This window comes from Dermacentor albipictus, chromosome 9 (genome assembly GCF_038994185.2).
Source record: "Dermacentor albipictus isolate Rhodes 1998 colony chromosome 9, USDA_Dalb.pri_finalv2, whole genome shotgun sequence".
Classification (NCBI taxonomy): domain Eukaryota; kingdom Metazoa; phylum Arthropoda; class Arachnida; order Ixodida; family Ixodidae; genus Dermacentor; species Dermacentor albipictus.
Window position 1 is genome coordinate 56,741,388 of NC_091829.1, and position 12,854 is coordinate 56,754,241.

At 46.0% G+C, this 12,854-nt stretch overlaps 2 protein-coding genes across 3 annotated transcripts in view; one reads left to right on the forward strand and one right to left on the reverse strand.

Annotated features, from left to right (window-relative positions):
- Positions 1–2,470: 2,470 nt before the first annotated feature.
- LOC139049677 (non-structural maintenance of chromosomes element 4 homolog A-like) lies at positions 2,471–5,245 on the reverse strand. Its single transcript, XM_070525373.1, has 2 exons — positions 4,554–5,245; positions 2,471–3,065 (listed from the first exon to the last, which is right to left on the reverse strand). The coding sequence occupies exons 1-2, from the start codon at positions 5,076–5,078 to the stop codon at positions 2,703–2,705; spliced, it is 888 nt and encodes a 295-aa protein (XP_070381474.1). The 5' UTR covers positions 5,079–5,245; the 3' UTR covers positions 2,471–2,702.
- Positions 5,246–6,348: 1,103 nt separating this feature from the next.
- Klp68D (kinesin-like protein 68D) overlaps positions 6,349–12,854 on the forward strand; it is a 34,831-nt gene continuing 28,325 nt past the window's right edge. Inside the window, exons 1-5 of one of the 2 annotated variants that reach the window (XM_065425029.2) lie at positions 6,349–6,793; positions 9,112–9,224; positions 10,947–11,032; positions 12,372–12,479; positions 12,620–12,744. In XM_065425029.2, the coding sequence (XP_065281101.2) occupies positions 9,204–9,224; positions 10,947–11,032; positions 12,372–12,479; positions 12,620–12,744 (340 nt within the window). In that variant the 5' untranslated portion in view covers positions 6,349–6,793; positions 9,112–9,203. The remainder of the gene's footprint in view (positions 6,794–9,111; positions 9,225–10,946; positions 11,033–12,371; positions 12,480–12,619; positions 12,745–12,854) is intronic. The other variant, XM_065425032.2, reaches the window with a different exon arrangement.

The window sequence follows — 12,854 nt, forward strand, 5'->3', positions numbered from 1 at the left end:
GTCATCTTGCGAATCTCATGCCGAAAAAACATTTTTGAATGTTTTATCGTACCGGTTATAAGTCCTTTAGTGATAAGCCATTAAGTGAACTCGAGTAGGTGGCGTCAAAATCCTTGGCATCACAGAAAGCAGCTGCAAGAACTTCAGGGCAACATAGCCGATTTTTTTTCTCTTTATTTCTTGCTTACTATCCATCTAACGGCAAGAGTACCCATTTTGCTGTTGCATTTGCAGTCTAATTTGCTAATACAGTTGCACATAGTAATCCACCTTAGCGTCCTTGTTACTTTTCCCTTCCTTTTCCCTGCATGTTTGTACTTTTGAATCTTGATGCACCGTGTACAATTATCGGCGCATGTTTGCTGCAGACCTAAAGGTGCCCCTTGTGTTCTTTCTCTAAATAGTCATTCAAACAAAAATTTGATATCTGTCATGTTAGGTCCACTCGATTCAGCCCATACTTTGTGAACTAACTGATGCCTGCCAGTTCAGTGCCAGTTTTGCATGCGCAGAATTAGCACGGCACAACCTGCACGAGCTCTACGCTATCTCTCTGACTGCTTGAAATGCTGTTAGGTTGCCCTGCACGAAGTCTGCAGTGCATCAAACAAATGGCGATGCGTAGATGCAGTCATTCTGAACTGGTGAAATGAACAGCAAGGTGCAGCACCTCCTGAACTAGTTCAGAAAGTGGAGGCACACTGTATTAACCTATTAACGTACCAATTTCATGATGCCACTGCTACCATAAAGCAATCTGGTGGTACCTGTTGGCAGGCTCAAGGGCAACTCTGGCTAGAGGCGTGTCGAGTTTCCATACCTGCCAATTTGTGAACTTGTGACCCTTGAAATTCCTACAGTGAAGAATAGTAGGCCATTTTATTAGGTTGCCCCGGGCATACATTTGTTTCAGAGAGCAGCTCTTAGGTGGCGGGCCGTTCCTGCGTTGAGTGTCGTCGTCCCTCGGCATAACTGAACGAACGATGAAGCACCGAACGCGAAGCGCAGTGGGGGATGAAAGACGGCGAGAACAAAAAGGGCACAAGGAGGGAAGCAGAGGAGGAGGGTGCAGCGGACTCATGAGGAGGAAAGCGAAGTAGGAGTATGGCGAAAGGGTGAGGAAGAAAGTGTAGTGCAGCGCAAGACGTGGTCTGCAGCGACGATCGCTACAAGATGGCACCAGAGTAGCACGCGTCGTCTGTGCATTGACGACGCCATCAATAAGGCATGCGGCGAGTGCATAGACCAGTACAATACATTGAAACAAAGCGCTGCATGAGCAGAGGGCTGTCTGCGGAGGCTGCTGTGAATCACGCCTACACGTCACCCATGCGCTGCCCCTCATGATCTCCTGATTAGCGAGGTAACTGTGCCACACTTCGCTCCGTTTGCTATGTACCACATGAGACAGATTGTGTAAAATGAAAACACGTTTAGAGCTGCACTAAAACTTTGCATTCGGGAGTATCATGATCGTCTATAAATTTTTTCCCGACAAGAAACATGGTTTTTAGATAACAATGACATTTTTTAGAGACTTTGCTGTTGCTGATTTGACCTGGTTCATTATCTTCTCTGAACATCAGCAATTGTACCCGCTGACATACGGTAGATGTCATTCATGCAAGTATAGAGTATGACGTCTTGTACTGCCTCTAGAGGATGGCACCAGTCATCAGCACAATTTTTCCTCCTTAAGCATTTTCTTGCAACCCTGCGTTGCTCTATCTTTAAACACCTTTCATACTTTTTCACAACCACAACTTAATTTTTGTAATACTTGCTCAACATTGACATAACTATGTAAAATTTAATAACACTTTTTCAAATAATACAGGTCGATGGAAGGCACAAGACGCAAAAAGCAGGAAATGCTTGACATGGCGAAATATTTATATCCGTAGAACAAGTCCAATTCGTAAACATGATGAAAAATTTGGGAGTTGGCAGGTTTGTGTTTGTACCATGACAAGCCCCCTTAGCAATCGAGATCTCAAGGCGGGGAGATGATAATAAGAAAGTTCTACAATAGAATCGGGGCTGAGGAGACTAAATACTCCTCTTACCACTAGAGTTCACTGCAAAAATTTAGTGGCATTGTCTTTGGCACTCCCCTCAATGCTGCCTGACAAGGTCACTATGTATCGTTGCTGTGAACCATACGAGGCACCACAATGATCATGTCATGTACTTGGTCACCGTCTACTCCTCCCCACTGTTGCTGCGGCCACTGCACTAGCATTGTTCAGCAACACACACACTGACACAGTCAACCTCCTTGCCACCCATGTTGTTTAAGATATACCTGTGACTAAAGCTTTGCACAAACTAGTGCGAAAAGAGACTGCATTCGTAGTGCTGCATCATTAAATGTGAGTTCTTTGTTCTTTCTTCCCTAAATTTGCATTTTTGACCCTTTCTCATTGGAGGTAAGTGTTGGCATTAAAAGAAATCAGAGGACCTTAAAACATATTTTTCAAAACAGCACTTTTACTGGCAGAAAACAAGTAACTTGTAATGAGAGATGAACAGGATAGGATGAAAGAGACTGAATAAACTGTGAACTCCTCGTTCACAAAACCACAAAAGTTCATTTAGGGCTGTGTTTCGGTTTTGTTGCCGCCTTTTCTTGTAGGCTAGCTGTCACCGGTGTCCTCTGGACTCAATTAGAAAGCACCATGCCTGGACTTATACAGTCACCACTAATCTGGAATCACAGGCTCGGTGATATTTAAAGCTTTGACAGCTTTTTGCCATTTCGTCATGTCCATTGTCATCATGAATGTTCCACTTCTGTCTTCACGCTCGGTACTCGTGTTCGCAAACACGGGCTCCACCACCACCATGTTGTCCGCATCGTACTTAATGCGGGCGTGGCCCTCATTGACTAGGAACGACAGATGGAATATATTCTCACATGTCTTGGCAAATGACTGCGGGTGGAGCACAAATTCAAAATACGGCAATGGGCATCCAGTTTGCTTGTAGAAGTCCCCCAGAAGACGGTGGATTACGCTGACACGTTCTGTGGTTGTCTCTTGAATGATCTGCTCCACAGAGGACACCTGAAATCACATAAGAGGAAGTGTTGGCTATTTGAACACTTTCACAAGCACACAAAAGAAGTACAGTCATTGTCAATAGTATATGGGCTGCATTGCCTGTGGCTGCCAGCGTGACTGCTGGCCCTTTTATGGAGTTGTGCACAGCACAAGGGACAAAGGACAGAAAGAAATGGTTGAGACAAGCGTTGACAATCATCTTGAATGTAGAAGGACTCCGAGTAAAGCCATGATTCTGTCAGCCACTCAGAGCGTAGGTACTCACAGACCCTTTTTCCGTGTCCTGCAAATGGAGTGAGACTACCGAAAATGGCTTGTACGTCTTGAGGCAGCTGCCAGTGTCGAATGTAGTACACCCCCTTGCACCCTATATATATATATATATATATATATATATATATATATATATATATATATATATATATATATATATATATATATATATATATATATATATATATATAATCTGCATGTATCTGGTGGTAGAAGAGCTAAATATATACACACACACACACACACACACACACACACACACACACGCATATATATATATATATATATATATATATATATATATATATATATATATATATATATATAGAGAGAGAGAGAGAGAGAGAGAGAGATTTCCTTTTTTGAGGTATATTTAACTCTTCTACCAACAGATTTGCAACTGCCACTGGCTCCATGAATTATGCCTCTGTTGCATAAAATCTTATCCTCAGCCTAGCACCCTCTCCTCACCAGCCTGCTTCTTCATTAGCCTCGAACAACCTTTGATGTGAGCCAGTGTAGTACGTCAAATAAAATGGTACAACATTGTGTTCTGGCCCCTAAGAGCAGTTATGCAGATTTTAAACAAAGCACTGCATCATATTTTTGTTAATATCTGTCGTAGTTTTTCAGTGATGATGTTATTTGTGTCTCCCTAATAATTGGTTGAGGCAGTGGACTGCACTTTTGCCTACTAGGCTAAATCAGTGTGCCGCAAGGCAAAGGAATTGCTATCTGTGTGATGCTGGCACCGGTTTCAGGGACAATGCTTATGAAAACCAGGAGAAGGCACGTACATGAGGCCGGTACTTTGACCCTAGCCTGCTGCATTGTTACTCGTTCATTGCAGCACAGCACTCTAATCTGAAATGTGGATGTCAATACCTTCCTCTTTTCTACCATGCCCTTTCCGTTCACAGGGCCTGCCAGCACCGAACCTGAAGTTAGCTGTCAAAAAAAGTCACGGATTGTAACAATAAGCTTTGTGGAACCTGGTGCAATAGGATACAGAAACTTTGGCTTGGAGAGCACAGCGTAAAATGGATGCAAGGGTGAAGTGTGTCGGAGCTTGTGCGCGTTACACCCTGCTTCGTCACCGGGTGTTAGTGAGCTGCACCAAGTCATAGATAGTCCACGAACTTAATACTTTGCATTGCTAAGATAAAAGAAAGCTTGACGCTCCCCGTTCACGTCTCGGGATGGCATTGCGCGCGTTACCTTATTAGGTACGGTCGGCGCTCTGTCCGGGGCGTCCTGCGTCGTGCGCCTGACGGGCGCCTTTTTCGCCTCGACCGGCACGTCACCCGGGGAGCCGTACAGGTACCAGACGGGATGGCTCGTCTTCGCGGTTCCTTCCGCGAGCTTCCCAAGCTCCGCCCACGCCGTCTCCGTCAGCGGACCGGTCTGCGACGCGTCCGGCACGAAGTCGCGGACCCGCGCTGCGAACTCCTCGTGGTCGAACTTGCGCAGGTTCACTGGCAGCGCGGTGGCCAGTTGACGTCCCCTGCATGCCGCCAAGCTGACAAGCGTAGAGTCCAGCACGGCCTCCTGTGTGCGCGCGACGTTTTCGAAGAGCTCTTCCGCTTGCTGCAGAACCTCGTTGGGCCGAACGTTCTCCGGCACGTTAAGCTGTTCGTCTATGACAGCGCCGTAGTCGCGGCGCACACGGTGCACCTCCTCGGCATTCTCGGCCTTGAAATCGTCCTGCGATGCGGACCTACCGTCGTCTGACGCCTGCGACATGATATGGTGCGCACGCCAATTGTTCCTTCGAGAGAGAGTGTCTGCGCTTGCACGCTTACGGATCCGAACGCGGCGCGGTTTCGGTTATATATTGAACCAGTTCCGTTGAACCAACACGGACAATTTGCTGGGGGAAAGCTAGGAGGCAAAGCGCGCACAAGTGAGAGCGCTTCTGAAAAGAGTCCTGCGTTTTAACCCACGCTAGTTTATACAGAGGAAGAGAAAACATAAACACCAACAGCTAAATAAGACAGAACACAACCTCGAGTGTGAAGGTTTACTTATTTTGCGCTTTTCCCTTCCGCGTTTGCACAAACGCGAAACCATCGCATGTGGAAGCTGATTCGATTCAGCCTTTGTTCCAAGCCGCAAAATACGCTGCCGGACTACTTGGCGCAGTAACATACGCGCAACAGCCACGCTGCCGTAGCTTTCCCTTCATAGCCACAGAAATTTGCTCTCTGTTTAACGCGTGCACGGGCCCTTGGGCTACAGTGTACGCTATACTCAATTGGACTGCCTCACGTCGGCGCGCATGCACTCTAAAAACGGTTGCACCCTTTGGAGTACGTGTATATTTGCCACGGATCGAACGATCATCGTCATCTGTCTTGCTTGCGTTTCCTTTCTTGAAAACGCTGCGCTCATTACTTTCCTGTCGGGAATGCTCAGTGGCGTACGTAGCAACAGGGGGGGGGGGGGGGGGGGGTGCGTGGGCCCCGGGTGCAAGGGGCCAGTGAGGGAGAGGGGCTGTCATATACGTCTGAAGACACCCCTCTTTCCGCCGGCTACACCCAGCGGGGGGGTTACAGAAGACCTAAGGGCCCCGGGTGCCACGTGACCTAGCTACGCCACTGGGAATGCTATGTCATGCTGATAACGCGCATGCCGTTCGTTACTGGGAAGTACCGGGCTCGCAGCGTTAAAGAAAGGAAATTCGGCCAAGACTGATGACGATTGTGGAGCATTACGCCACGCAGCCAGCCCTGGCAAGCGAACGCTCCATGAAGCCAGTCCACAGCTGCATGGCCCCACACGTGACCACTTGCGTCGAGATCACGGAGCAAGAATCTAGATTAGCTGAGACGTGTGGTTCTCAGTAGCTATACCAGCAATTTTTATTTGGTGCGCGCTTGTTCAGCTGCTCCGCCGTGGCTCTGCCTGCAGAGTGGGAACACTAAAAGCAACTGCGCACTTTGACGTGCGACCACGTGTTGTGCCACCAGCGGGTTTGGCTTCAGTCACGCTGTGGTATGCCATGCTCTGCTTTCCTCCGAGGGTGGCTGACACCCATTACGGGGGATTGGCTAAGAATCGGGTGATTCGAGAAGCTCCCTCCCATGGTTCCCTCCTATCTTTTTCCTTCCTCCATGTCGGCGCGCCTGGCTACGCGTACGTTCCCGCGCATAAAATTGAAAGACCACACGTGGATGGACTTGGCTACATGCGACCGCATACACAATGAACGAAGCTCTTCGTAAGCCAAAGCCAGATCCTCGTTACCACGGAGACGAAGACCACAATCTTCCAACGCTCACGCAGAGACGAAGGGGAGGGGCTCGACGTCGCTCTCTGGCATCCAAAAAGTACAAAGAAATGAAGAGAAACCAGCGGCGAAGGCAACCAGAAGCTCCGCCGTCATGGCTGGTGACGGACCGTGATACTCGCCCGAATTGGGGTGCCCACTATGACCACACCGACGTAAAGGTTGGCATGTACGTGCACTTTTGATCAAGCATTGCGCTATCGCGCGCTCGTGAAAGTGTTCAGTGCTCGAGATGAAGAAGCCATGATCTAAGCGTTTTCTCAGTTCGCTTTTGGCTAGAGAAGATGCACCACCACCATGCGCCTGTGATCTCGTTGGGATAACTCCTAAACTGGACGATTATCTCACGTACGAGAGATCGCTCGTTATATTCTATATCAACATCTTCGTTTCTTTCTTTCTTTAACTTTGTATGGCACTTGCGCGAGGTCGTAGGTGTCGATTGTTGGTTCTTCGTACACCTCCCGTCAAAACTGAAAGCGGGGCTACGTACTTAACAAATTGCCGATAAGGGCGCATGCGAAGTGCACTCATTCGATGATATGAGGATATCATCTGCACCAATACGTATGCACTATACTGAACTAATGACGCTGGGCTTCAGTGACGATGACGAATACTGAGTGATGGCGTGCTGGCATGGGACGCACCATGTTTTTCCATTAATAGCCATGTGGAAACGTGGCTACGTGCGCATAAACAGACATTATACATCTGGCAGTACTTGTGCATACCTAAATACAGCACAGAGTTTGTTGATCGAGTGACACTGTTGTGCTTAATAAGATACCTACCATTGCAACCTGCAACGATTCAAATGTAAGTGTGGCTGCAGAGAGCTATTCTGGAAGTGTTCAATTGCGCAGTAACTTTCCTTTAGATGTATGCATAGAACTGCATGGACCCGATATAATTCTACATCTTAATTCTAATTAGCGGTTATTTGGTTCAGGTACTTTACCAAAGCGAAATAATTCATCCATACGAAAACGGCGACCTTCTTTCTCTTGCCTATGTGAAGTGCATAATTTTCATAAACGAGTTGTGTAGTAAACACTTCCAGAGCTTTCTTGCACAGTACATAAACAAGGTTTTAATTAATAATTGAATTAAATAAAGCGTCAGTATAATAATTAACATTGTGGCGCACTTTTGTGCAGGCCAAACATTATTTCAACTGGCAGCTAGGTTTGTTTTGTAACGGTGAACATATGCCAAATACAGAAAAAAAGCTCGTCATTGCGACTAACTTCATGGAAAGTGCTCCCAGTGCACCATAAGTATGTTCCCTAATCGTGTGGTATTGCTTTATTTGGTAGTTGTATCGCACCTGAGTCAAGCAGGACTTCATTCATTTAGTCATTTCAATTTAAAGTGTCGCCGTTAATAATACGGTACCAGATTCCATGGATGCCAAAGCGAAGGGTGTGCCAAAGGAAGGGTGTGCCAAGGAGAGAAATGATGTTCAACATTTATTGCAAGTTTCGTTGATGTGAACAGAAGCTCTTTTCTAAACTTCACAGCTCATGTCCACTTGCACTTTGTCATTATTCTATGTGCTTCCAACAACAAATGCGTGACGAGCGAAATGGGATGAAGACGGCGTGGTGAGAGCACTTTGGCTTCACTGCGGCTGGTTAGGCAACGCATTGAGGAGTCCAATTTGTCCTGGACCAGAATGAATTTTTGTTCAACTGCGAGGCTTTTCTTTCGAGGAACCTGTATGGGTTTCCTTTGTAGCAATTGCTACAATTGGGTGGATGTCTTATTCTACCTTTAAATAAAGTCCATAGTAGCTGGATGGAGAAATTTAAAAGCCGTAAGCGGTCGTGCGCTCATTCTTGTAATAATTTGGAAAAGGAGCCGTTCGCGAGGACAAGCAAGCAGTTTGCTTTCCAAACCAAGATCTCACCGTAGATGCTGCTGCGTCACTTCAGGCTGTGCCACCTGCATCTTGAGTCTCTTTGAAAGTGGTGCCACGACACCTGAGACACCGGCACCGCAGCGTAGGCGTTTTGGTATAACTTGTGGCATGGAGAGGCTAAAGCAGGATGAAACACTGTCCCACACATAAACCGTTGGACAGCGGGAGCACCGAGATAAAAGTGAGACGTGTCCCACCTAAATCAGGACGTCTGGTGACCTTAACCATTAATGCCAAAGTTGTGCATTGCAAAGCCAAGTCCCACCGAATGGAGAGGATATGTGAATGAGGAATGGAAAATGCAGAATGGCTACATTTTCATGTCTCTATATATATATGCTGGACCTTGGGCATAGTTTGAAACAGCTTGTGGTCTTTTAGTTATGCAGCAGCAATTTAAGGGAAGTTTCACTCGTTATAGGCATGGGAAACGATGAAAAGTACACAAATTAGAAGTGCTCACACAAACTTTGAAACTGTTATGTAATTGAAGTGGGCAATAAGGTAGGTGTGTGATAAAACTCACCTCTTCTTTCTGTGTGTTTTACTTTTCTCTTTTGCAGATAAGTACCCCTTCTTTAAGCCCAGCGGCATTTTTCATTTTTTCTGAGGAGCCCTCCACATAAACAGCAGGGACTTTCAGCGGATTGAAGAGATGGGCAAAACTGTAGACATGGTGAGTGGTGGCTCTTGCATGTCTGTACGTTGATACAGATGACTTTGTACTGGTGCAAACTTCCTGGGACTACATATTGTTGTACCTAGTGTGGGAACTTCGAATTACCCTGTGTTGACAATAATGCAAGGCTTGAGAAGGTAGCATGGCTAAATCGCTGGCTTGGATTAGTACAATTTACCAGCACTCTTTCCTAGAATGTTTGAATGGTGCGCTGTAAAGCAACGAAAGCAATATTATCGTGTTGCTAAGTGGTGCTGTTAGACAGGCATAGTTTGTTGCTGGATTCTTGATTCATGTTACCAGTGCAAGATTAAATTGGACGCGAAGAGAAGACAGAGATACAATAAATGGTAAGCTACTGCTGAAATTTACTTACACAAAGGGCTACAAAATGCAAGAACCATAAAACAAAGCGTTATTACAGCACACGCGTACTGTTAACCCTCTAGAATACTCCAGCATTTGGGCAGACACAGCCCAAGTACTTGTAGTGTCTTCTCCATGTATCCCATTTAATTTTGTGCAGGTAACATGAATAAAAAAAATATTGTGGTAACTGTGGCGATAGCCTTTCAAACTGCCTGGTTTGAAAGACTATTCTTGACCTTTTATCAGCTGTTCCTGTTTGCATTCCCCTTCAATGGGAAGCCAGAAAGGTTGAATTAAGAAAATTCTCGTTTGGAATACCTGGCTTCAGAATGCATGGAAAACGTAACAGGCCAGCGAAAAGTCTTGCGATTTATTTGAATTGGTCGGAATGTCAATTTCACAAAAGTATGCTGTACGTCATTTGCTCACACCAAACCAACCCCTCTTCTTGGAGCAGAGGACCACACTTCCCACCTGCAAAGAAAGTCTCTTATAAAGCATTATATCACGAATAGTCTGTGTAAGACTGATAATTAACAACAAGCAATAAGAGTTCAACATATGTATGGTATAGAATAAACAGTACCACCAAGTGTCTACTTGTATTCGCCCATGTTGACGTCCGTGGCGTAGCTCGAGGCTAATCTCGAAGAAGGAACTTGAATGAATTAATTAATGAATGAAGCTTTATTTCCCACTGAACACGGAAGAGGGTGAGAAAAAGAAGCTGTAAAGAGGCAGCTTGAAAAGCTCTCCACCCCCTGACAACACATGGCAGCGGCAGGTCAGCAAAACGCAGACACTCGAGAAACTCATCGGCCAGCTTGTCAGGGAGTCCCCTCTTCTTCTGCAAATGGTCAGTTTATGCGTCAAATCTCTTCACTGGCATGGTCTCCTCTATTCGAATTCCATCACTGCGCTTTTATCACCGCTGCCAGCATTTCTTGAACTTTCTAACGGAGTCATGCTCCCATTGCATGAACAAAACCTGGGAATCTTCAAGACATTTCTCGCGTTTTCGGCCATGGCCACAGACACATCTTCGAGGGGGGTTTGACTCATCTGTTGGCACTCGTTCAGGCTGTTGACCTCCTCACTATGTTCACTGTGTGTTGAGTTTGAGAGGGTGTTTTGGCACATGCCCTCTCACTCCTCTCTCTTCTTCGAGTATCTTCTAGAAGTTTCTAGTCGCTGTTGATCGCGTTGGTTGTCTGTGGTGTACGCACTCTCGCCTTCTGTCAAAGCTGTTGAGAGCCGAGGTACTCCTTTGCTGGCTTTCGTGATACGCGGTGCACGCTTTGATTATGCGCACTTTTGTGATACCATGTGATTTACACGTCTGCTTTGCAGGCCAGGTCAGCGAAATCAGAATCCGTCAAAGTCGTCGTCAGGTGTCGGCCACTTAGTGAGAAGGAAATTGCTGATGGCCACGAAAGGTGATGTGTTTTTCTTGGATATTTTTTTTATTCTGTCAGTACTGAGTGTGAATTCAAAGTGTTCGGAAGGTGCATTTCCACACAGTGTAACTAGACCACATTGTGCAAAGCTCACACATGTCACATTAAAAAATGTGTCACGCATTTGTTTGCAGCCTTGCAAGTTCTCTCGTTTCATTTGCTGTTGATTTTGGATAGCATGTACACCTAAACATTGAGCAGTCACTTGAGGTCAGTTAGCAGAAATGCGTCACGCAATTGTTTGCAGCCTTGCAAGTTCTCTCTTTTCATTTGCTGTTGATTTTGGATAGGATGTACACCTAAAGATTGAACAGTTAGTTGAGGTCAGTTAGCAGAAATGTGTCACGCATTTGTTTGCAGCCTTGCAAGTTCTCTCTTTTCATTTGCTGTTGATTATGGATAGGATGTACACCTAAACATTGAACAGTTAGTTGAGGTCAGTTAGCAGAAACAAAGGAGCTCTGAAATTCATCATCGCTACAGTGGACAACTCTATCAGTGAGCTTGCACACGAATCCCAGAAGCACACAAAGAATGATAGAGTGAAAAATTATCATAATATTACAAGACCAGAATATGCCAGTCTGGGAAAGAGGAGCTATGGGGGTAGCGGATCTTCTAACCGAGCGTAAAAAGAAGTCAAGCTGGGCAGGCCACAGACTGCATAGCACAGATAAAGAATGGTCTGTTAGAATAACAGAATGGTTACCAGGTGAACGGAAACATAGTCAAGTGCAACAGGTAATTAGACTGTTTGGTAAGACAAAAGGAAATTTTCGGCTATAAGCTGAAACCGGTTGATGCAGGACAGAGCTGAGTGTTGCCGACAGAGGCCTTCATCCAGCAGCAGATATAAATAGACCGATGATGGTCGTGTGCTGTGAGAACTTCGAGGCAATCTTGTGAGTGTCAATTCGTCAACTTGGTCATGGCCAGATGATAAGAACAGTGCATCGGATGGAACACCTCGTGTAGACAAGCTGCCGAGCGTTGTGTCACAGCGGAACTGCCGTCACATTCTGTGCCGGCCAAGAAAATGTTTTGCCCGCTCTACTGCCATCAATTTTCTCAGATGATAAGACATGACTAAGTCTCAAAAGTTACACTGCAGAGATTATTGTTTGAAGCGGCAAGCAGCAAAGGAGACAGGAAGTGCCAATGCATTCGCCTGATTTTCCCTTTTTGATGTACCTGTTCGTCTACAAGCATGCAGCCATTATAGCTCGGTTTCAGCTTTTAATGACCCAGCTCGCGTTGCTGGCAAAGGCAATGTACATAGTAGGCTGCTTGTTTTGCTGACTTGGGCCTGTACTTGCAGAATTGTTGACTTGTACCCGGACACCGGCATCGTGACTATACGAAATCCAAAAGCTGGAGATGCCGATTCAGTGAAGCAATACACTTTTGATGCGGTCTACGATTGCAAGTGAGTTTCCCTCTTCCCATTCATCGGGGCAGCGATTTGCGAAGGAAGCAGCTGATATAACAGTGCACTCTTCCGTGGCAGCACCAGACTAAGATGCTGTCACCTTACGCTTGGACTGAAAGCCAATTTTCATCTCGCAGTTCGAAACAGATGGATCTCTACGACGAGACATTCAGGCCTTTAGTTGACTCTGTGCTCCTGGGATTCAATGGCACCATTTTTGCATACGGCCAGACTGGCACTGGGAAAACTTACACTATGGAAGGTAATATGCTAACCCCCCCCCCCCCCCCCACTCTTCTATTTCCTTTTCTTGCTGTTTTACGTGTGCGTAGTGCAGAAAGTTGTCGCATTGTCATATGAAACACTCACAAA

Bases quoted from the DNA above. Each gene is read 5' to 3' on its own strand.
- LOC139049677 (XM_070525373.1), bottom strand. From the start codon at position 5,078: ATGTCGCAGGCGTCAGACGACGGTAGGTCCGCATCGCAGGACGATTTC. The intron at 3,066-4,553 runs GTAACGCGCGCA...ATGTGATTTCAG, and splicing joins CGCCGACCGTACCTAATAAG to GTGTCCTCTGTGGAGCAGAT.